The sequence below is a fragment of the Polypterus senegalus genome, chromosome 3, assembly GCF_016835505.1.
Source record: "Polypterus senegalus isolate Bchr_013 chromosome 3, ASM1683550v1, whole genome shotgun sequence".
Taxonomy (NCBI): Eukaryota; Metazoa; Chordata; class Cladistia; order Polypteriformes; family Polypteridae; genus Polypterus; species Polypterus senegalus.
Genome location: NC_053156.1, coordinates 267,417,068 through 267,443,082, shown reverse-complemented (window position 1 = coordinate 267,443,082; position 26,015 = coordinate 267,417,068). Strand labels below are relative to the sequence as shown.

At 39.4% G+C, this 26,015-nt stretch overlaps 2 protein-coding genes across 2 annotated transcripts in view; one reads left to right on the top strand and one right to left on the bottom strand.

Annotated features, from left to right (window-relative positions):
• The window catches only part of LOC120526141 (chitotriosidase-1-like), a 44,125-nt gene extending 25,309 nt beyond the window's left edge, over window positions 1-18,816 (top strand). Inside the window, exons 9-11 of the mRNA XM_039749127.1 lie at window positions 5,830-5,946; window positions 11,183-11,318; window positions 18,561-18,816. Of these exons, the coding sequence (XP_039605061.1) occupies window positions 5,830-5,946; window positions 11,183-11,318; window positions 18,561-18,574 (267 nt within the window). The 3' untranslated portion in view covers window positions 18,575-18,816. The remainder of the gene's footprint in view (window positions 1-5,829; window positions 5,947-11,182; window positions 11,319-18,560) is intronic.
• LOC120526140 (polymeric immunoglobulin receptor-like) overlaps window positions 1-26,015 on the bottom strand; it is a 182,678-nt gene that overhangs the window by 90,226 nt on the left and 66,437 nt on the right. The window lies entirely within an intron of this gene.

Sequence of the window (26,015 nt, the reverse complement as noted above, 5' to 3'; positions counted from 1 at the left end):
ATTTCAATTGTGCTTTCTTGTACCGTAGGTGAAGTGTCAGGCTCTACTGTAGCCGTTGTTCCCGCTATTCCCGGCTCGTGTGGAGTAATTGAAATCGCAGACTGTAAGGACTTTTCCAGTTTCAGGTGTTCTCTGATCGGCAAGCTATCGAGATCTACACGAACGATCGTACATTCGCTCCCCTTTTCACTCTCAGCCGGCGACGATGTAGCGGACCATGGTCCCGAGGAGTCTGTACTTTCGCCCATCTGATCCAGGTCTCTCTCTGAAAGGTCGTATCTTGAGCTAGGGCTTGCTGATCTTAGCTTGGGTGCAGCTTTAGTTTTCGATTCTTTTGGAGCCCCTTTCTTGTTGGCCATGTTTTTATCATATACTGTAGCAGTCTCCTTGGGTTGAATAGATAAAGGACATCTCAGTATAATAGGCAAATAATATGAAAAATAACACCTCTATTAGCGGAGCTCCACTTGAGACGTCCATCTCTCGCATCGGACGAGACCAAAATACTTAAAGGTTCTTAATTTCTTCTTCTGTACGCCTTAAGTGCATGGCTTTGTGTTTATATAAGTGCATTATCTTTACGTGTTACTTCACACACTCAAAGAGCCCATAGGCGTGGGCACGAGCACGTTTTAAAACCGTATGGCCTCTATACCTTACACATGGCAAGGCTGTCACTAACTGAAGAATAATGTTTACTCAAAGCTGTTAGAAATGGCAAGAATATACTAATACAGTTCTACTCATGGGGGTTATAGGAACCTCCCATAGATTATGCATTGTCATTTAGTAAAATATTCATGAGTCTTATAGAACTAGGAAAATGGCTCTTACAGTTGTCTTCTTTAGGACTTTTGTGATAGTTTTCAGAAACACTGAGACAAAGATTTTTTTTATGATTGCTGAGGAAATGTATTGAATATGTTCTTGTTAAGATGGGCTGAGCTGATTGAGTTGGCAGCAATAAAGATGATCAGCAAGCCCACAGCATGAAGAAGATGAGTCAAAGTACAAATAATATGAGGATTAGGTGAAAGTCATCTTTAGTCCTAAAAGAAAAACTCAGTTATGTGTCTTACAATTACATCACAGAAAACATTATCAGACTATGGGTGCATGGTGACTCAATAGTGCAGTATTACCTGTCCATGCATATGTGTGGAGTTCACATATTCTCCCCTTCTCTGCATGGATTTTTCTACAAGTGCTATTTTTCCTCCCAAATCCTAAAGATATGCATATTAGGTTATTTTGAGTTTCTAAATTGGTCCTATATGGATGTGTGCAAGATAGACTTATGTCTTGTCCTGGGTTTGTAACATAACATTATCAGACCTGCTTAATCCCATTGAGGGTTAAGCCACCACAGGCATAAGGCTGGAAATAACTCAAGACAAGACACCAGTCTATTGCAGAAATTCAGAATTGCTCATCTGTACTGTGCATCTTTAATGTATGGAAAGAAAACTGAGTATTGGGTGATAGGAAAAACTGCAAACTGAACATGAAATTTGGTATACATATACTATGTGATGTCTACTATCCACTCTTGGGGTGATGATTGACCTCCAAGGTTATTCCTCCTTTTATTTTTATTTTGTTGTAGAATCAGCTCTCAGAAGTGGCTACCAGGACAGCTGTGTGGCGCTTGCATACAGGCGTTCTCTTTTACTGATTAATTCATTGGCTGAAAGTCCTTAGCGTTAGTGGTCAGTGAGAGGATAAGCAGCCTTGTTCATGATGGCACTTGGTTTTGTTTTAATTGTCTCCTTTGCTACGACATTCGAGAGGTTCAGAGTGTGTCCCATAACTGAGCATGCCTTTTTAATTAGCTTTTTGAGTCAGTGGGTCTCTCTTGTAGTGATGTTACCAGCTTAGCACACCATACCATAGAAAATTATACTAGCTATCAAAGAGCTATAGAAAATAAGAAGCATTTTACTTCACACATTATAGGAACACAACTTCCTAACAGAGGTGTGACCACGGGAGGGCTGGGGTGGGCACTGCCCCCCCCAGAGACAAGCCGTGCCCACCCTGCGAAATGCTCTGTCTGTCCAATGAAAACTCTGGAGAAAATCACATTTGATTTTCAAAAATGAGTTGCTTTCCAATTAGACAGGCACCGTGCTGCTCACAGTTCACTTCGACGCACATTTTGCATCACGTTTTGGAACTGTTGACCGCATTCTTTAATTAAAACAGCGTATACGTACCATTCTTCTTTTATATTCTGGTTGGTAACACCAAAGGCTATGCATAGGTGGCTTATTAAAAAGCAGACATCTTCAACCTCTGTCCCTCCGCAAGCTGCTGGCTCCACAGTTGAGCCCAGCACCGCTGCTACCAACACGGAGCACAGCGCAGCCACGTCAGGAACTGACACTCCAAAAGATGTAGATAAACCTACACAATCCTCCAGCTTTGCTCCCGTGTCGGGTACTCCAAACCTCTGCCTTCAACAAAATATACTGTCCAGCCTGCCTGACCTAAATATGGATAGCCCATCCCAGCCCATTTTAATTAATTATTCCAAGCGCGCATTCGGAAAGACACTCAGATGTTTTAGTGCAAGCTGGTATCAGTATCGGCCATGGCTTGAATATTTTGTTGTTCGTGATGCCAGCTTTTGCTTTGCATACTGCAAATTTAGTGTTTCCAGTTTGGACCGCGAGGACATATTCACCAAATATGGCTACACTAAATGGAAAAAAGCTCTAGAAAAAGACGGTGGCGGCATCCACAAACACGCGTCTAGTATCCCGCACGTCAGAGCCATGTCTGCATGTGTGGCTAAGTTAATTTATTACGTTTTATATTTTTGTGAGCATTCTCAAAACTGTTTTATATATTGTGAATTTTGTTTAATGTGAATGCAATCATTGTATCTTTTGTATATAGTTCCTGTTTGCCTGTTGGGGGGGGGGGCTTTAATTAATGTAACACCCATATGACGCACATGCAGTTTACAGCAGACTCCTGGCAAAAGTTTTATGCCGCTTTTGCAGGTAAGGCGCTTCTCAATACTCTCCGTATCTCGTGTAAGCTGACAAATTTTGAATTAGTGTTTTTTGTCCGAAACTGCATGGAAACATCACGTAATATGGTTATTAATGTATTTTGATGTTCTGTTGTCACTTTTGGTCGGCAGAAATGGATTTTAAAAGTGTTTGGTTTAACGGAGATCCAGCCTCATTAGCATATTGTTTGGCTTGCTATAGGAGAATGAGAAAGCTCCTGACGCTGTCTGTGCTGACTGTGCCCCTTACTGCTTGTTTTGTAGAATAAATGGCAGAATCCGAATATTGGTGTGTCTGTCTTCCCTTAAAGCATCAGCAGCCATTCTAAAGCCGCTACAAATGGCAAAAGTATCGGCGCCGGGCAGAGACGGGTGAAAGCATAGTCCAGCCCATTTAGAAAAGAATAAATATTATGTGAAAAGCATTGGGGAGGCTGTTCAGTTCCTTGCAGTCAATGAACTGGCTCTGCGTGGTCATGATCACGTAGGTGAGGAGGAGGGACTTTTCCTTAAGTTCTTTGATTACACAATCAAAAAAGATGCCAGACTTGCAGAAATTGTAAAATACATCCCAGACAACGCAAAATACACACCCAATGTAATTCAAAATGAAACAATTGAGACTCTTGCCAAAATGGTGGTAAAAGATGTCAGGACCAAATATGAAAAAGCTGACTCTCCTGGACTTTGCATTAAAAGTGATGGTACCAGGGATCGTTGTAACATTAAGAATTTATCTGTATTGATTAGATTCATCCAGAACTCCATCCCTGAAGAACACCTGATTGGCTTAATTGAACTGAATCAGCTTCATGCTGAATATATTTGTAACCAAATTCTGTCACATCTCTCTGAGCTAGGTTACAGCCCATACAATTTAGTGTGTCAGTGTTTTGATGGTGCTGCTGTCATGTCTGGGGCAAGGCATGGTGTCCAGGCTTTGTTACAAAACAAAGTTGGTAAGTAAATTCCATATGTACACTGCTACAACCACCAGCTCCATTTAGCAGTGATACATGCAATGGAATCAGAACCTCTGGCTAAGAAGTTCTTTAACTGGTCAAATTCATTGAACACATTTTGTCACAGATATTATGTTTCACACACATACGATACACCCACACTGAAAAGACTTCTAGAAATACGATGTACCAGTCATTATGATGTCACACAGTCCATTATCAACAATGAGGAAGCTATAAGGGGGCTTCTCTCAGAGGTAGCAGAGGCTGACACTGCCCCTTTTAACATTTGCATAGAGGCATGTGGTCTTTTGACCCAATTAAAAAAGCAGAATTTCTTCAATACAGGAAAAATCCTCCTTCATGTGCTTGGTGTGCTGAAACCAGCCAATGCAAGTGAGCATTTCTCTCAGTGTGAAAGTAGGCCTACCAATTCGCTCAAAAGGAAATGGAAAGTTTATTCACAGCTTGATGATAGTATTGTCGTGTCTACGCTTGGGCATGGTGACTGTAATGAACAAATTGCTCCTTATCAGACTTTTAAAAGGGCTATGTTTAACATTCTTGAGAGAGCTATTGTAGAAATGGAGACAAGATTCTCTAGAGAAATGTTGAATCGTTGAGGGCCACATCGCTTCTCCTGCCAAAATCAGAATTATTTCTTGATCATTCTCTCCTGAAACCACTTCAGGCACTTGCAGGCACAGAGCAAAACAGCATGAGCTTGCAAAATGAAATTGCTGCAGCAAAAGCAATATTGATCAATAAACTGCAAGCTGATGCTAATCTCTCTGAAGCACACAAATGCATTCAGCAGTACAAAGAGGCCTTCCCTATGTAGCATTCGCCATATGTCACAGCACTCATCATTGGTGTGTCTTCAGCTGCATGTGAAAGGTCTTTCTCTACTTTCTCTACTTTGAACTACATTCTCACTTCATTCCGCCAAAGAATGCTACATTCAAGGAAGAGAAATTTAGTCAAATATATATAGACAAAATATAGACATGAATGAATTTATTTCAGAATTTGCCAAGAGTAACTGCAGACTGGTCCTGTAGATAATATCCAGGTTAAACACTGGAAACTGATATCCCATAGCCTCCCTAATGACTACAATGAGCCACGTTTCTGTTCTTGCTCTCATATGTTGTATACATTTGACTTTATTGATATTTACCTTGTAGATGTAGTTCTATATTTGTTCACAAAAAATAATAATACAAGTTCCATTGCCTCTGTTAATTTTATTGAACAAAAGGTTATGATTTATGCCACAATTTTTGTTTTTATATGTTATATAAAACTATTATGTTATTATTATTTGACCCCCCTACAAAAATGGGGATGAATGGATGGATATTTTTTGCCCCCCCAGACAAGCCAAATGCCCACCCACACATGATGTTCTGGTCACACCTCTCCTAAGAAGAAAGAGTTTGCTAAGCCCATATTTATATAGTTCTTCTGTGTTACGAGACCAGTCCAGTCTGTCATTAATGTGGACCCCCAAGTGCTTGTAGCAGTACACCATGTCCATATCCACTCCCTGAGTAGTGACCAGACATAAAGGATCTCTGGTGCTGTGAAAGTCAATAACCATTTCTTTGCTATTATGATGTTAAGTTGCAGAGAATTATTTCTGCACCAAGAAACAAAGTTCTCCATCTGACTCCTATACCATATCTCCTCCCCCTTATTAATATGTCCCATAACTGCAAAAGCATCACAATAATACAGAATGAGAATAAAGAGATTACTTAGCTAAATAAAGAGGAATGTGCAAGTGTTCATTGGCTTACAATTCATAGTACAACAGAGAATAAAGAGCTGTCTATTGTCTTTCAGATCTGCAGAGAGTTTGACTTGAAGAAGACAAGGTGGCATCCACAATTGCAGGTCCCTTATGCTGTCCAGGGTAATCAATGGGTTGGATTTGACAACCAAAAAAGCATCGAACTGAAGGTAAACCCAAAGTAATAAATCCAATTCAACCAGCATGTGAAAAGTCAACCTTTGGAAGCATCAGGTGGTCATGTTGCTCTAAATATGAAGAGTTTCATTGGAAAAATGCAATAAAAGCCATGTTCATATGACAACCATTGATACAGAAGGATTGTTGATTGACAACTGTCCTGCTGAAGTGAAATCATATTTTTGTAAAACATGTCAAATCCTAATGTCCAAGAGGGTAAGATGTGTGTGTTTATTTCTTTACAAATGGCTACACATACAGTTAGGTCCATAAATATTTGGACAGAGACAACTTTTTTCTAATTTTGGTTCTGTAAATTACCACAATGAATTTTAAATGAAACAACTCAGATGCAGTTGAAGTGCAGACTTTCAGCTTTAATTCAGTGGGTTGAACAAAAAGATTACATAAAAATGTGAGGCGACTAAAGCATTTTTTTAACACAATCCCTTTATTTCAGGGGCTGAAAAGTAATTGGACAAATTAAATAACTGGAAATAAAATGTTCATTTCTAATACTTGGTTGAAAAACCTTTGCTGGCAATGACAGCCTGAAGTCTTGAACTCATGGACATCACCAGATGCTGGGTTTCCTCCTTTTTAATGCTCTGACAGGCCTTTACTAAAGCGGCTTTCAGTTGCTATTTGTTTATGGGCCTTTCTGTCCGAAGTTTAGTCCTCAGCAAGTGAAATGCATGCTCAATTGAGTTAAGATCAGGTGACTGACTTGGCCATTCAAGAATTTTCCACTTCTTTGCTTTAATAAACTCCTGAGTTGCGTTGGCTGTATGTTTTGGGTCATTGTCCATCTGTATCATGAAACGCCGCCCAATCAGTTTGACTGCATTTAGCTGGATTTGAGCAGACAGTATGTCTCTGAACACCTCAGAATTCATTCGGCTGCTTCTATCCAGTGTCACATCATCAATAAACACTAGTGTCCCAGTGCCACTGGCAGCCATGCACACCCAAGCCATCACACGGCCTCCACTGTGTTTTACAGATGATGTGGTATGCTTTGGATAATAAGCTGTTCCACGCCTTCTTTAGACTTTTTTCTTGCCATCATTCTGGTAGCGGTTGATCTTGGTTTCATCTGTCCAAAGAATGTTTTTCCAGAACGGTGCTGGCTTTTTTAGATGTTCTTTAGCAAAGTCCAATCTAGCCTTTCTTTTCTTGAGGCTTATGAGTGTCTTGCCCCTTGCAGTGCCCCCTCTGTATTTACTTTCATGCAGTCTCCTCTTTATGGTAGACTTGGATATCGATACGCCGACCCCCTGGAGAGTGTTGTTCACTTGGTTGGCTGTTGTGAAGGGGTTTCTCTTCACCACGGAAATGATTCTGCGATCATCCACCACTGTTGTCTTCTGTGGACGTCCAGGTCTTTTTGCGTTGCCAAGTTCACCAGTGCTTGCTTGCTTTCTTTCTCATGATGTACCAAACTGTAGATTTTGCCACTCGTAATATTGCAGCAATTTCTCGGATGGTTTTTTTCTGTTTTTGCAGCTTAAGGATGGTTTCTTTCACCTGCATGGAGAGCGCCTTTAGCCGCATGTTGTCTGTTCAAAGCAAAATCTTCCACATGCAAGCACCACACCTCAAATCAACTCCAGGCCTTTTATCTGCTTAATTGATAATGACATAATGACAGACTTGCCCACACCTGTCCATGAAACAGCCTTTGAGTCAATTGTCCAATTACTTTTGAGCCCCAGAAATGAAGGGATTGTGTTAAAAAAATGCTTTAGTTGCCTCACATTTTTATGCAATCGTTTTGTTCACACCACGGAATTAAAGGTGAAAGTCTGCACTTCAACTGCATCTGAGTTGTTTCATTTAAAATTCATTATGGTATTGTACAGAACCAAAATTAGAAAAAAGTTGTCTCTGTCCAAATATTTATGGACCTAACTGTATTTTCAGCCAGTCAGTGTCTTTATAAACATCTGATATAATTGTATAAGATATCACTGTTGTGTACAATATCCAATAGAATAAGGAGGTTGTTAGTTAACCAAGGGAGTTTTCCTGTCGAGAAAACACAGCAGTGTGCATGATGGTTTGTCTTCATGTAGAAAATATGCATCATGTCACATTTTTAAAATAACATTCTACACTCCTCGGCACTGATAAGAATAAATTAGTGGCATAAATAAAATTGATTTTTCCTAGTGTGGTGAGGCTTACATGCATTATGCAGCTGCAAAACTGAATACAAGTAAACAGGTAAAGTGTGAACAAGGCTTTAGGGAGCAATATTCATATTTTCCACCTCAAAAAAACCTTTAAGACCCCCAAAAACATTTAGCGAGTTTCACAATTCGCAATTGCAAAATTGCTCTCAAAACTAAATTTAGTGTCAGTTTTGTGAAACTGTATGAAAGATGAAATGTTCCTGTTTCGCCCATTACTGTAAGGATCCATTAAGGACTTCATTCATTTTAAAAAGTGATTACAGTGTCTTCAGAAAGCATTCTGATTCCTTCACTTTCATATTTTGCTATGTTGCAACATTTTGCTAAAATGTAAAATCCTTTTTTTTCCCTGATCAAGTAACACTCAATGCCCCAGAATGACAAAGTAAAAACAAAATTTCAGAAATATTTGCAAATTTATGAAAAAAAACCCTGAAATATCCCTTTGACACAAGTATTCACAGCTTTCATTCAGTACTTAGCTGAAGCACTGCGATTACGGCCTTGTGTCTTACTGGGTCTGACACAACAAGCTTCACACACATGGATTTGGGAATTTGTTGCTATTCTTCTCTGCAAGCTGGATGGTGACAATGAGTAGGGAGCAATTATTAGGTCGCTCCAGGGATGCTTGATTTGGTTAAGTCCAGTTTCTGGCTGGACAACTCAGGAACATTCCCAGATTGTTCCTTGAGCTGCTCCTGTGCTGTCTTTGCTCTGTGCTTACTGTCATTGTCCTGTTGGATGGTGAACCTCCAGCTCAGTCTGAGGTCCAGAGCACTCTAGAGCAGGTTTCTATTAAGGATTTCACTGTACTTTGTACTTCATCTTTCCCTCAACCCAGTCTAGTCTCCCAGTTCTTGTCACTGAAAAACAAGCCCCACCATGCTTCACCGTTGGAATGGTGTTGCACAGGTGATGAGTGGTTCCTGGTTTCCTCCAGACCTTATGTTAATTTTGGTCTCATCAAACCAAAGAATTTTATTTCTCGCAGGCTTTGAGTCCTTTATATGCCTTTTTGCTAACTCTAAGAGGGCATCCATGAATCTTATTTTGACAAAATTGTTTTGTCTGGCCACTCATAAAGCATATATTGATGGAGCGTTGCAGTGATAGTGGTGCTTCTAGGAGTTTTTCCCATTCTCACACAGGCTCCTTTGAACTCAGCTAGAGTGACTATTAGGCTCTTGGTCACCTCTCTAAACAAATCCCTTCTCCTATGATTGCTAATTTTGGGCGGGCAGCCAGCACTAGGAAAATCCATGGTTTTCCAAATGTCTTCCCTTTAAGAGTTATGAAGGCAACTCTATTTTGGGAGCTTCCAGTGCTGCAGGAATTTTTTGTTGTCATCCCAGATCTGTGCTTTGATACAACCCTGACTCTAAGCTCTGCAGGCAGTTCCTTTCACCTCATGTTACTCTGTTACACACTGTCAACTGTGGTACCTTCTACAGACAGATGTGTACCCTTCCTAATCATTTGAGTTGACCACAAATGGACTCTCAACAAGGTGCAGAAGCCTCTCAATGATGATCAACAGCATGATCCAGATTTCAAGTGTCATTGATAAGTTTCTGAATACTTGTGTCTATGTGACATTTGAGTTTTTTATTAAAAAAAAATACATATATACAATAAAATACAAAAACATATGAAATTCTATTTTTCTGTCATTCAAGGGTATTGAGTATTGCTTGATGTGGGAACATGAATTTAAATAATTTTAGCACAAGGCTGCAACATAACAAAATGTGAAAAAAGAGATGGATTCTGAATCCAGAGTGTATTCTGCGTATTCTGTATTCTTCTATTTACTTCAAAACACTGTACACAGAAACACACACACCCTATAATGAGACGCTGTCACTTACATTGCATACTGAATCTGCATACAGACATTTTGTTTCGTACATTGTACATGCGTACATTTAATAGTGAAAATTGTAGATTTATGCCTACTGTGTTGTAAGTTTTTTTTTTCGGTGAAGCATCTCAGCATTCATTGAGCGTACTGTTAAGAATAATTTCTGCCTTAAATGGCACTTCCTAAGCTTTCTCCTGATGTGTTTGTGAAATTTTTGACATCATCTTTGTCACATTTTTTGCTGTGTGTTTGTGAAGATATCTTTGCTCCTGCTTCTACCTCCTGCGTACAAAGTGTTTTATTTTTTTTTTTTGAGGACGTCCTTCTTAGTCTCCTTTTATTGTCAGATTTATCATAAATTGTAGATTTCAATATAGATTTAATAAACTTGTAAAGCTTTATTTTGTCACTGCCTTCCATTGAAAGGTCATTTTTTCTAAGCTTATATTGTATTTTGGGGTGACATTCCTCATATGCTGGCAGGTCTTGAAATATTCTGGGAATGATGTGGTTTAGAAAACAGAATGCCAAACATAAGGTTCACTTTATCACCTCCAGTGAAGTGTTTTGACACAAAAGCACCTATGCGTATAATTGTGTTAGATTTCCACAATGAACCTCAAAGGCAATCCCACCCTGAGGGGGTGTGGGGTTTGTCTGTGTTATTCCCCATTAAATACCGTATGCTGATAGAAGCAAAAAAGAAAATAAAAAGTGCTCAGTTTGCTTGCAGCTTTTGAGAAGTAACTATTCTGACATTCACTTGATCACATTCTGCCCCCTAATCCGCTATGAGTTTTGAGTCCCCTGCTCACAGTTCAGCTCTTGCCATATCCAGTAATTAGTTGCCCACTGAGCGTGTACACCACCATCTGACACTGAAATGCTAGGCCTGCACTGAATTTTAAAAAGAACAGCGAACAGAACTGGGATGGGAAAAAGATGTCACAGCCCCCAGATTTTAAATGTTTTTGCTGCTTGCTGTCAAAATGAAAAGGATGAATTTCAAATATAACATGTGCCTCAGGATGCATTATAATTCTTGCTGCATTGTTGTCTTCACCGTGGAGATTAGAAAAACAGGACTATTGTGAAGAATATCATATTGTTAGAAGGTGACCAACAATTTTGATAACATAAATAACATTTTGTTTTTCTTCATTGCAGGTGAAGTGGTTAAAAGATATGGGCTTGGGTGGTGTCATGGTCTATAAGCTGGACACCGACGATTTTAATGGGTTATTCTGTGAAATGGGTCCCTATCCACTGATAAGGAAGATCAAAGACTCTCTGCTGAAAAATGGTATTGGTTTTAATATTTTAATGAAGCAGTTCTGTACTGTGCAGGTCAGACTCATGACATTCCTAGCAGCTCCAGTGAAACGTTTTTAACAGCAGATAATAGCAGACTGGCAAGGAGGAGTAATTAAAAAATCACATTAAAGAAAAGGAAATCAAAATCTTTGTTAAGGCAAAACTACTGTTTCAAGTCATAATAAAAACATCTGGTGTGTCCAGCACATAACTCACTATATAAAGCTGTAATGTTAGCAGTGAAATATCACAGGCCTTCATTATATTGTATTAAAAAGTGGAAGAACAATATCGTATTGAAAAAAATGCATTTTCCTTTCCTAATTGTGATACAGTTAAGACGCAAATGATACAAACTCATTTCTCTGCACAGCAATATACCATACTATACCACTTTCTAAATCCACTTAATTCTGTGCTGGGTCATGGGGGGCTGGAGCCTATCCCAGCAAGCATAGGAACAATCCCTGGACTGGACACCAGTCCATTGCTAGGGTAGATAAAATCGTAATACTTTTAATACTTACTGTTACATTTGTCTGTTATTCACTCTGTTGGACATACAACATTTCAGATACAATTGGTTACTTTTCCTTTGTTTTTCCAATTGGAGCACAGGCATGTGAAGTGACATGATCATGGTCACACAAGGTGCCAGTAGCAGGATTTGAACTCACAACCTCACAGTTGAAAGTCTAAAGCCTTGATGACCATGCCACATTGCAAAAAAAATGGATTGGCGTCTAGCATTTTACCATTCTAATAACTGTGCAGAGTTTCATTGTGATTGAGTGATTCGCTTTGAGTTATCTTGTCCACAAACTCACATCCTGAAAATGAGACAGACATGCACAGACAGAAAGACATCACTCCGAAAGTGCTCAACTCACACTCAGGGATGTGTAGGTCAGATGAAACTAGAAAACTGAAGCACTGACCCTATCATAATATATACTACAGTTAAATATCTGTGGTATGCTATATGTGATTATGAAGAGAAAAATGAAAAGTGATAGTTGGAAGCTTTTGAGCTTATTAGAGTATTAATCAATTAACATTAACAAGCACAAAACTTTTTGCAGAGAATCCATGGCTATAATACATTATAACAGTAGAATAGAATTCACTTGATTACAATTAATGAAGCAATTAGGCTTAGTAAAAGCTCTTTTCAATCCACTCATGGGCAGAGGAAAAACTTATCTATCCATCTGACCATCTATCCATTTTTTTCAATAAACCCACTACAGGAGCACAAGGAGCTGGAAAGGGCACAAGGACACATCCAGCTGTAAGTGGCAGTGCAAAAACACACACACTCACACACACTCACACACACACACACATACAGTTCATAAGAGGGTAATTTAGATTTGACTTCTATTCAGCTTCTTTGAGTTGGACAGGAAAGAAGAGTAGCAAAATAAAAAAAAAAAAACTACCACAGACATAAAGAAACATAAGAAAACTTACACATTCTCCATCGACTGGACCTGCCCTGGGATTTGAGTTCAAGATTCCGAAGACTACACCACCTTACAGCCTGCCGATTTGTTTTTTTTTTTCATAAAACACTTCTTCAATTTATAGCTTAATGTATTGTTGATCACATAGGCGCGGTTAACCCCCCTAACCCGACACAGACAGGCAGAGACACAAGTATTGCACAGCACACACATTCTATTTACAGTTAGGGAAGCGTTTCTTCTTCGCTCCCCCAAAATACAGCACAATGTTCACAACACCAGCACCAAACACACAGTTCAGCACCAAAGCTTTTCCTTTTTCTTTCTCTCTTTTCATCTCCAAACAAGCTTTGTCCTCTTCCACCCGACTCTGGCCCTCCAAATAGAGTGAGGCAGCTCCTTTTAAGCTGGTCCTGGGAGTGTTCCAGGTGGCTTATTAAATGGACCTGGAATTACTCCCAGGTGTGATGACAACCCAATGTAGGGCTCTGCAGCTCCCACTGGCGACCTCCATGGAGCCCAACAAGGCTTTGCCAAGCTCCAAGTTACAGAATAACCTGCAGGAATCCATGATGCCACAGCTACCCAGGAGAGCCGCCCTCTAGTGTCCCAGCCAGGTATTGGACATGGCCACCCATCACAGGATAAATAATGAAATTTTCAATTCCAATGGAGTGCTGAGGGCTTTCTAACTCAGTCCTCGCAGTATCATTGGAAATGGAAGAAGTTATCCAGGGATCAGAAGCCTGGGCACAAACTCAACCACAGAATGTCTACTCTACACAGAATATAACCATAGACTTTATTTAACAATATCTTGAAATACATGTCTCAATATTCTCAGAACAGTTTTTAATTCACTTTAGGGCTGCAGGGATCATAGCCAAAATATAATCTCTATATATAATCTTCATTTGGATCTTGAACTTTGTTTGTCCGCGAATGAATTAGAAGAAGCACTAGATGGCAGTAGAGAGACAGCTAAAACATAGGCATTGCATTAAGAATCTGCTCCAGGCTTATACTGCTGAAGACTGTAGTACTCCAGTCACACCTCAAAACACAGACATTCAAACTAAACAAATTGTTGTGCTTTAAATTAACTAAAGAGATCTTCATTTAGATCTTGATTGTTGTCTGTCCGCGAATTCCACTCATGCATAGACCACCGTCCAGTTTAGTACGTTGTTGTTACTCACGAATGTCAACAATGTGCCGGAATAACGAAAGGGGTGGTGGACAGTGTTACGCTGGTTAGCTCCTGAGGCCTGGTTAGAGAATGAGATTGCCGAAGATAAAAGGTACATGCCTACGTAACATATAAATGAAAGAAAGACAGTGGGTAAAATGAATGACAACGTAACAGCACGTTCCGGAAATTATTATTGTTAAGTTGTAGCCGGCGAGTGCTGCGCGTCTCACAGTTGTACCGTGGCTTGCTCACATGTCAGTGAAGTGATCCCTATTTATGCTTTAAAGAGCCTGGATACCTATGTGTCCCCATTTTATAACCATTGCTCCGTGTATATTGCCTTACTCTTTGGATTGCCACAAAGCAACCTGCGAGATTGGAGAAAGGTTGAGAAGAGATTGTGAGAGGAAACGACAGCGTCCTGAAAATCAGACGGACTGTGAACGGACAGAATCAGAAATGCTCCTACACCACCACATAATTACTATTCGGACAGTGATTCCGAGTAGGCCGTTCCTATCGAATCAATGTCCAAGGGTTTTCTTTTGTAATTTTGTTTTCCTTATAAAAAATCATAATGCTGTGTGACGAAGGGCCCAGTTCACGGCTGGCAGCCGCGTTTAAACATGGAGCCCTTCACACACAACTTTAACACGCGCAACGTAGCTGGGCGCACATGGCTAGTATAATAATAATATAGCATATTGAGGATTAGTTCCTGCCTTGCACCGGTTGCTATTGTGTGATGTTAGCTTTTTTTTACGAAACTCTTACAATTTGGTTTCAATATACCAAGGACAAGAAACTCTATACAGATTGGACATTCTAAATAAAATTCCCTTATGCATGGGGTCTGATTCAGATTTTAAATGCCCAAATTACAAGTATAAAATTTTTGTAGCAGATAAGTTGGTGTATAAAAATGTTTTGCTATTCCAGGTCATGTCAAGTTTATTGCCGTGTGTATTTATTAGTGAGGTGCCTGTCACACAAGCTTGTGACACTCAGAAAACTGTCATCTGATTGAGTCGTGACTTAGGGTCTGCCAGATCTCTTCCTTTCAGAGTTTCATACAGTTTCCAATTGCTTTTAGATTGTGTAGGACACCACTGTACTCACTGACACTTTGATTTTTTTTTTTTGCAATTTCTCTATATGAAAGGCCCACACTTCTAAGAGTAATAATGTTGTGTCTCATTTCATTTGTTAATTGCCATTTTCTTGCCATTATCATTGGGATATTGTACAAGTAGAATACACTGTCCTTTCTGTTCTTTTCTTCCACCTTCACTCCTTCCTCAAGATTTGTTTGCTTCCTCCTGACTCGGAACAGTGGTAGTTGGATACTTTTCTAGGGCACCTAGAAGTACACCAGGTGTTCGGTGATCTTCTTCCTTTAGCACTTCCGGTTGGGACGGCAGTCCTGCTAAATTGGGTTTGTTTAGCCATTCCCCTGATGCTCCCTGGTGGTGGCCACGGACCCTGGTAGTGTTGAGCACCACAGCAAGTTGGGGGGGGCTGTCCTCTGTTACCCTTGGGAGGTATTTCCCCGTGCAAACTCCTTCCCCTAAGAACTTGTCCTGGCCAGGCAATAGTCCAGGCTGTCCATCATATATATATATATATATATATATATATATATATATATATATATACATATATATATATATACATATACAATATATATATGTATATGTATGTGTGTGTATGTATATACAAATATAAAGATTTATATATATATGTATGCTGTTTCATTGCAAAATTTGTTAAGCAACCTTTGGATCAATATGACAATGTGACAGGCCTTCAGAAAGGCAAACAGTATAAATAAAAAAAAATGTCAGCCATCCATCCAGCACAGGTGCCATACCAGGATGTGATGATGCCAGTTAGTATGGACTCCACTGTGTGCATGTAGAAGTTCATGAGAACAGATAGGGAAATGTGAACTGTCCTCAAACATCTGTGGAAGTGGAGATACTGGTGAGCCAGTTTGACAGGAGACAAAATGTGTTGTGACCATTTCTGTTCATCAGTGATAGTCACTCTAAGAAATTTAAAAATGTTATTAAGTGACTGAAATGCATTATTTTGCCCAACATCTCTCTTGTCATCACACTGTGTTGATCTTCATAGATGTTACTAATGCGGGATACATGCATGTGCTACTAACTTAATACCACAAAAAGACTGCCTAGAGCAAATATAAAATAATAAATTAAATTGGTTACACAAAGATTTTTCGTTTGATAATTTTGTCTTCTGTAATGGACTTGGACACAAGAGAAAAGCCTGAAAGAAAGAAAGAGAGTAATCTCAGCATAGAGTAAGAGAGAGTGAGACAACAGGAAAGGGACAGCAGGTCTGTTTTGACTTGTTTGAGTAGTGGAGTGCCACAGGAGGGCACACTCTTTGTTGGTGGACCTCAGATCAGTGAATGGAAATCCCCAGTATCTGGTCTGTTGGTGCAACACAGTAGTTCCTTATGGGTTCTGTGAGCACAGTTCTCATTTGGACAGTGTTTTTGGACTTGCAGGATTCAGAATCCCAACCATATCTCCATTCAGGGAGACTTGGAGGAAACTGCTGCGATCTAGCTGGTTACTGACCAGGACCGGGAGCCTGAGCAGACCTATATTTGTGCTTAGGGTTACAAAAACTCAGAAACCACTTTAACATGGAGGCACTACAGCTGAGAATAGTCACTACTGACCCCTGACTTGATTATAGGGTGAATCTGGAAATGAGCACCAGGTTGGGGTTAAAATTACTGAATACTGTAAGAGCTAGCTGAGCCTAGAGCTGGAATGATGAGCATGGTAACTCTCTGATGGTGTAGAAAGGTGGCTGGACACTAAAGGCAAAAGAAAATAGAGTGAGGGCTAACCTGGTGAGACATGAGGAAACTGGAAACATGAGGAGGCAAGCGGATTAGCCTTCATTGAGAATGTGGTTACATAGGACTGTATGGGGTTTCTTGGTGTTTTTTTGTATTTTCTCCACTTTATAAATAAACAATTTCTTCCTTAATATAAGCAAAACGTAGGAGATAGTCATAGACTTTAAAAGCAAATGATAGGCCACACTCTCATCTACATAAGACAGGATTTTGTGAAGAGGCTAAATTTCTTGCAGTCACCTGAAATGGCCATAGTACCTGTCAGCTAAAGTCACAAAAATGTCCCAAAAGCTTTACTTCTTCAAACATCTGAGAAAAACCTGGATGTCTCCAGTTATAATCACCAACTTTTATAGTTGCCCAGTGGAGTCTTGTCTTCACTGGCTACATAATATCCCGGGATGACACCTGCTTACCTCGGGGATGTTGGATTACCAGTATTATTGGAGCATAGCTGCCTTCCTACCAGAATATATAGCTCAGACTGCTTTTCAAAGCTAAACCTCAGTCATATTGTCCTCTATTCTTGCAAATTGTGCTTTGGGTATTAACACCATGAGATTCAGGAAAAGTTGAATCCACCATTCAGTAGCAACTCATACTGATAGCCACATTAGTGTTTTGGGATTCAACCATCTGATGTTGTGTTAAATGTGTGACATTGCATTTTCTGTATTTTTTGGTTGTTGTTAGTATTATAGTATTGTCTCTAGCCCGTGCGTGACATCCACACAAGAATTTCATGGTAGTACATATTCATGACAATCAGTTTAACCATAAACTTGAACTTGAATTAGTAAAATCCTTTTTTCAGTCCATGTCAGGCTTAAGGAATGGATAAACATTTGCCTCTCAGACACTCTGATTAATTTCTAGTCTTTTCACGTTGAGTCTGACTACTTCTTTCTGAAAAGTTCCTGTGAGGCAGCGAACTTCTGATTAGCAGACAGAGATTAGAGAGAAAGGCATAGCATTAATTAATCCAGCGATCTCTAAGACTCAAAGGATTTCAAAATGTGAATGTTTACAGGATACAAAAATTAATGATGGTTTACAGACTGAGGATTATGGGATGACTGCGGTGGGCTGGCACCCTGCCCAGGGTTTGTTTCCTGCCTTGCGCCCTATGTTGGCTGGGATTGGCTCCAGCAGACCCCCGTGACCCTGTAGTTGGATATAGCAGGTTGGATAATGGATGATCACCTCCTACTAGAACCCAGGGATGGAATATGTCGTGGGCTTGATTCTCTTGTGTTTCATCCACTATTTTGTGGCCTCATGGTATGGCTGTTGTGTTTGTGAAGAGCTCTGTCTCCATCAGGTGTAATTCTAGTGGGCAGTTGGACGAGGTTACGGCAGATCCCAGCACACTAATACTTGTAAAGCTCATTTCAGAACACACACTTTTGAACATTCTCGGTAAGAAATCTCAGCCAGTAATTTCAGGATCTAATGAGGTGGAACTATCATCATGAAAACAAGATCCCTGAAGTTCTATTTTTTATAAAATATTTATTTTTTTAGCTACTGTGAATACTGTGTAAATAATTGTTAATTGTATTAAAAACATCCAGCACAACAGGGCTTCATAAATAATTATCTGTGAAAAATAATTTAGATAAATAAGGATGACAACTGAAGTAAACAGTTTATGTTGCTTGTGTTTTTTTTCAGATGGAACTAAGTAGCAGTAGCACCCAACATTCTTCTGAAGATGCAAGTTTAATGTCTGCTTTTTATCAATAGCAAGACTCTAAAAGAAGCAACAAGCCCCAAAAGACTTCATTATACAGTGTGTTCTTTGCGTAAATGGCTAATGGAAAGTTTATCGAAGCAATAAAGCAATCGTGCATTTCTGTTTCAAGATCATAGATCCAAAATAATCCTTTGGGCAGAATGGAAGCAGCAAATTATAATAATTTACATTAAACATTTGCACTGTCTTTATTTTCTTGTTTATGTGCTACCGGGTGAGTGAGTGACAGGATTTTTTTCACAGGTTTCTCCAGCTTTAATAATTTGCCTTTGTTGGAAACATTGAATTCTTATTTCAAAAGGCTATAATAATATTTTACAATTCATGAGATGCCTATTTATGCATCCATTCATTTATTATTAAAGCCACTAAAACTAGTTCAGGTTGCAGGTGCTGAACACTATTCCTGTAGCATCGGGCACAAGACAAGGACTAACCCTTAATATGATGCCAGTCCGTTTCAAGGCACATTCACACACTCCTTCAAACTGTGAGAATTAACAATCACCACCTAAAGTAACAAGCACATCTTTGGAATTTACATGGAGAATAATCCATTTAGACACGGAGAGAACAGGTGCACACCACAGACACAGACCTCATGCTAGGATTCAAACCCAGGAGTAGTAGTCAACCAAACAATTAGTGCAAAACTGAATCTGCAGTGAGACTTAGAGTTCTGGTTCAAGTGTGTTTCAGTAGAAGCAAATGCTGCACCATTGGCACAAACTGTATGTTTTCATATCATCTGCGACCCTTATCCCCACGTGTGAGTGTGAAAATGGGGACATAACTAGAGAGCAAATACCTGCAAGCCTTTTGTTGCTGCTAAAAATCCACTGGCATTGGGTATGTGGCCATCAGCAATCAGATTATGGAGAACAGGTGATGTTACCCATGGTGTTACTTCTGCCACTAAATGAGTGGTGTGAGGTGGAAATAGTGGGTGGCATGAATGTGCAGGTAGGGAGTGCAGTGATATTGCATGGCAGGAGCTATGGAATTCCAAGGTGAAGGTGGAGGGCAGACATGGAAGGAGAGAGTGGTTTTGTCTGTGCAATAACCTTTAGGCAGCAATATTCCTTACTTTCCAACAGTGTTTTATCTTGGTAGAGTAATATATATATATTGCTCTACTTTCCCATATTGTATTATTAATATGTAGCCTTAGAATGCCTAATCTCACAGATTTACCACTGTTTATAAGGTATTATTCTATATAACTTATCCACGCCTTCCCTTCTATATCTATAACCTAAGGCAATTAGATGTAGTAAAAAGACAAGCAGGAGTTAAGTTACACATTAAATAAGGTATTATTGATAATATTCATAAATAATAACAACATGCAAAGTACATTTAAATATTGGCAATCATACAACCTGATAAAATGGTGATGTATAACTCAGGTGGCACACAGACTTGTAGTTACTTAAACTGTCTCTAGTTAAGGCATCATTGGTGCTCAGCTTTCTTCAGAACAGGTCTCAAGCCTGTCTCAATATGGCTGAAGCTGTGCTCTTCATTGTGCTGTTCTTGTCAGTTCATGGTGTGATGGTCTTCATCAGTTGTTAACAAGAGAAAGATACTTCTACATCATCACAGGTTAGCAAAGGAGAGAATGTGAGGATAAGCATGTACATTTATAGATGTTCTGTCCAACCCCTAGAGCCAATAGGACATCATGGTACTTAAAGGCCTCTGAGACAAGCCAATTCCAAACAACCATACCTCAGACCAATGGGGGAAATAGAACATCTTAACACCTGCAACCCCCCCAAACAATATGTTAAAGTACACCTTAGCCTACTTGCGGGGGTAGAAAGACTTTAGCAGAGAAATACTAATCAAACTGGTTTAAGACACATCCCTCAAATCCTGTCGTAAAATTACAAACAGACTTAGTCGTAAAAGGTGGGGCAAACACGAATGCCTCTCACCAAAGTAACACTAAATTACATTGGTTTGCCTAAATTATAAATAAAGACATACAAAACATTTATCAAGTTATATGCAAAATCTTACATCACAACAAACAGTAAAAACTAAAAAAAACCCTGAAATTTTAGTTTAGTTATTTTCAAGAAGGAGACAGAGCTAGAGATGGCAGAGTTAAAGATACTAAGATTTGCACTGGGTGTGATAAGGATGGATAGGATTAAAAATGAGTACATTAGAGGGTCACCTCAGGTTGGACAGTTGGGAGACAAAGTCAGAGAGGCGAGATTGCATTGGTTTGGACATGTGCAAAGGAGAGATGCTGGGTATATTGAGAGAAGGATGTCAAGGATAGAGCTGCCAAGCAAGAGAAAAAGAGGAAGGCCTAAGAGAAGGTTTATGGATGTGGTGAGAGAGGACATGCAGGTGATGGTTGTGATGTAGATGATGTAGATGTAGATGTAGAGGACAGGAAGATATGGATCCTCTGTGGCAATCCCTAACGGGAGCAGCCGAAAGAAGAATACGATTTTCATATTTTGCAAATGCAAATTCACATTCAAAGCAAATTTTAGGGGCAATGTTGCAAAAACTGTACGAGAAACGAAACTCTGCTGAATTTGCTCATCATTACCCAGGAATCTGATGCTGTGAGGCAGCAGCAATGTTCACTTAGAAATCTGTGCTGCCTTAAATACAGTACACATCTAATTCCTATGTTTGTCCGATGTGCAAACCACACAGCCAAACCAAATCTTTACAAAACTTTGCACAGATTCCTTATTTGTGCTAGGGAAGTGAACAGACTGTGTTTTCTGAAAGATTTTTACAGTGCAAAATTTCATTTAGTGAGTGCCTGGTGGAAAGCACACACAACACCTATGCGTTATTCCACCCTGGGTAGTATGGCATACAATAACTAGAAGCTGCACCCAACATTGCACAGGTAAGTAATTTTAAGCTCTGGTCCATTTGTCAGTCATTCAAACCTCAGGGCGCCCCCAAGGTCAAAGTTTTGGTTCTGGACAGTTTACAGTCTTCCCCTGATCAAATGAGAGAGGGCATGCCAGTTTTGGCAAAGATTTAGTCCAACAGCATGGATTTGCATGCCAAATATATATCATCTAGTTAATATAATGTACAATAAAACACTGAGGTCTGTGTGTCCAGTGATTGGTCAGTTTGGCTTTGGTGACGTGAATAAAGAGGATGTGTGAGTGTGAGACGCATGAGGAGAAGTGAAACCTCACACTGAGAGAGTCAACTTTGGAGACTGGAAATATAAAACTGGACAAGATGGAAGAAAGACACCTCAAAAATAATGACAGTCTGAGAAGAAGGCTTCATGGGAACACACTTGACATGGGAGAGCCGGTGAAAAGAGGTTCAGACACACAAAAATACAGAGGAAAAGACATGAAAGTACAAGGAGGGAAAGAGATGACAAATATTTTTAAATTATTGTATCACTTGTCCTGTTGCAGAAAATATATACTTTTTTGAAATGTATTCATTTATTTGTTTTTATTGTATTTTTGTCAGCTGGTCTGAGTTGACATGCAAACACAAACTTAAATGCTGTCTGTACACAAGGAAGTAAATGTGACTTGACTTGACTTGGACATAACCAACATGGGCACAAGTAGACTGCAGACTCTACATACTGTTCCTGGGAACGAAAGTGAGCTCAGATTCCTGGAGCTAAGAAAGCTATGAGCCATGTATTTCCTTTTTGAACAGTGCAAATTCAAGGGAGGTACCCATAATATATTTACAGATCATGGTGCATACATCAAATACAAGGAAATTTTCTTTATTATAATAGTGTGTGGCTCAGAGAGGGAAATGGTGGGAGCAAATTCCAAAGCTCAACAATAAAAGAGTAAAACAAACACTAAAGTCATCAGGCTTACTTGGTTTAAGTTTAAGGTTTAAAGTTTAAGTTCATTCACAGGTAATAAGATTCCTGTTAATTTAGGTCTACTCTTGTTCTTCAAAGCCATTTCATGGAGAGCTGGACTTCCACTACCAAAGTGTAAGTGAAGGGTGCATTCATGCTCAGAAAAGGACAATTCTAAGTTAATGATCTAACAATATTATTCTGCTGTCCTAGTATGCCTTCTGAATGTTGGAGGAAAGTCACAAGTCCTCCGGTAAAATGTGTAACCATCACATAAAGCAGGAGTCGCCAACTCTGGTCCTGGAGGACCACCGTGGCTGCAGGGTTTCATTCTAACCCTTTTTCTTAGTGAGTGACCTGTTTTTGCTGCTAATTCACTTCTTTTGATTTAATTTTAATGGACTAACTCTTGAAGACTCAGACCCCTTAATTGTTTTTTTTTCTTAATTAGCAGCCAAACAATAATGAGATGCAAAATGAGACAAAACAACTGGTGTCAATCATACAATATCTGAAAATAAGAAAAATGAAGGTCTCAGGAATGTTGGTCTACTCAGGTCCCCAAAACATTTTAATAGTGCTCTTAGAAAGAGAAAAATCAACAATTTCAGAAATGTCTGCTAACGCACCACGAGAGCACCAACAAGCTAAGGAATTAAGGAACGGGTAGAATTAACGACAAGAATCTGCACCTCATTAAGCAGCTGGTTGGAGTTTGAGGCCCTGACTTAGCTGGTCTTCTCTTGGCTCCCTCACTTCACATTTCATTTCTGTCTGGGTGCTATTTAAGGAAAGAAGTGAAGCAATTCAGAGGAACGATGAAGAAATTCAGGGGTGCAAATCTCGAAAAAGCAATTCACAATTAAAATGAATTCACAAGACGTTAATTAGCAGCACAAACAGGGCACTCATTAAAAAAGGGTTAGAATGAAAACCTGCAGCTACAGTGGTCTTCCAGGACCGGAGTTGGTGACCCCTGACATAAAGGACAAATCATGCAGAGGAAGAGTTCGTCTAAGTATCTAGATGGGATAAAACTGTACTGCCTAACTGTGCTGTCCACATCCAAAACCTCTCTGATCTACAGACTTGCAATTTAATGCCCAGGTGGAATGTAAAGCCTATACAAAATAGGGCATTAGAGGACAAGGACATGGCCTAAGAAGGTCTAGATATTAAAGGAGAGAACACTTTGTCATTTGTCATTATGTCAGTGGAAGAGGGAAGCCAACTACCCAGGGATGGTCTGCAGCAATAGCTGCAGCAAGGAACTACAGTACACTATGCCTGGGCATACTATCAGCAGTTGCCCAAATCTTGAAAGGGTGAGTCAAGGGTCTGGGCTTCTGGAACCTCTACAGCCCATAAAGAAAGTTCTGGAAGGATGAGACTAGGAATTCCAGAGTGAATTCCTAACATAGGCAATGATTTATGGATTCCACCTTAAAAAAACACTTCGGTCAATCTCTCAAAGGAGCACGGAGTCTGGTGGTAAGTTTTTGGCAAATGGATGGATGTAATGCTTAACAATTGTGAAAAACAAAGGATTCAAAAGGTACGAGAGAGGAGAGCTTATTTATGGTGTTTATAGGTAAGCAAGCAGACAAGCCTCCTCACAATCCAGACAAATTTTCAAGACCTGTTATCTACATTGTTAATAAAGTCATAATTTTTTTTTTAAGAGACTTTGACTTCATTGGCATTAATAATGGGTTTGGATCTCTCAAGAGTGCCCCAGATTTTCTACACCCTTGTCTTTTTTTTTTTTTTGAAAAATCTCAAATGTGAACAGACTGTCCCTTGAACTATATTTTATTATACTGTACATGTCTTCCTGTGGTTTCATAAGTACAGTTATTTATAGAGTTAAAGTCCCCTCCACATAATGCTGTTTTTTTGGATCGACATGCATGTACTCTGTTTAAGTAACGATACCAGTACTACTATGACCAGCACTGCTGTACTACTACTTTAATAGCTCTGAGACTGCTGCTTTATGGATGATGATTATCCTACTGTATAAACCAGAGTTACTACTCCACTAGTGGATTCTTCTTGTCCAGTTTAACTTCTGGTAGAGTCCACCTCCTAACTCCAAATATGGCCCTTGCTTTTTACAGCTGATCTCACAATGTCACTTTTCCCTCGGGCAGTCGCATGTCCCAGCAGCAGTCAATTTATGCAAAAATTTATGAAAAAATGTTCACATATGAATTCTTATTTATGCAGATGACATCACTAATGGGAATTTGAAATTGGTAAATGCTCCAGCAGTTGCTCATAAAATGGCATGGGCTGTGAGTCTCAATTTTCTTTCATGTGTTATGTTCAAAGCACTTGTGGTAACCTTCATCATGAAAGATTACATACAGACTAGTGTGTAACGTTTAATGCCTTTCTGAACCTGCTCCTGTTTGCCAGCCTCTACATAATAGTCTATTTTTGTTTCAATCTTTTTTTTTGACCTTACACTTCCTTCCTGACGAGTTGGAGATCAACAAAGATTTCACTGGAAACCACACCACCATGCTGTACTGTACAGATGAAGAAGATTATGAATAATTTACACCTCATTAATTTGCAGACTGCATTTTGAAGGCAAGCTTGTTTGCAAAGCATATAAAAACAACACAGCTTTTCTTAACTTAATGAATGATAATTTCTTCAAGATATATGCATCATTTTTATAATGCCCATGCATAAAAGTGAACTTCTTTACGGGTAGAGTAATTTTTAATTTATTAAAAGGGTGAGGGTGCTACAAATGAATAGAATTCCATTTTATTCCTTTGGTAAAATGTGAAATAATATGAAAGAGGCAAAGCTATTTTATGAGTGTAAGGTCAACAAAGGGTCAGCTTTAGACAAGTCCCTCAGATGTGGATGGCAAACCACCACTGGGGGGCAGTAGATAACTTAATGCAGGGGTCGCCAAGTCCGGTCCTGGAGGACCACTGTGGCTGCTGGTTTTCATTCTAGAACTTTTTTTCTTTAATGAGTGCCCTGCTTATGCTGCTAATTAACATGTTGTGAATTAATTTTGATTGAATTGCTTTTTTTCATTTGCATCGTTCCTCTGATTTGCTTCATTTCTTTCCTTAAATGGCACCCAAACAGAAATGAAATGTGAAGTGAATGAGCCAACAGAAGACCAACTAAGACTGAAACGCCAACCAATTTCACTCCAACCAGTTGCTTAATTAGGTGCCGATTCTTGTCATTAATTAAACCCTTTCTTCAATTTCATGGTGCAATAGCAGACATTTCCGAAATTGTTGATTTTCTCTTTCTAAGTACCCTGTTAAAATGTTTTGTGGACCTGAGCAGATCAACATTCCTGAGACCTTCATCTTTCTTTATTTTCAGATATTGTATAATGGACACCAGTTATTTTGGCTCATTTTGTATCTCATTATTGTTTGGCTGTTAATTAAGGAAAAGTAAAAATTAAGGGGTCTGAGTCTTCAAGAACAAGTCAATTACAATTAGTTCAAAAGAAGTTAATTAGCAGCAAAAACAGGCCACTCATTAAGAA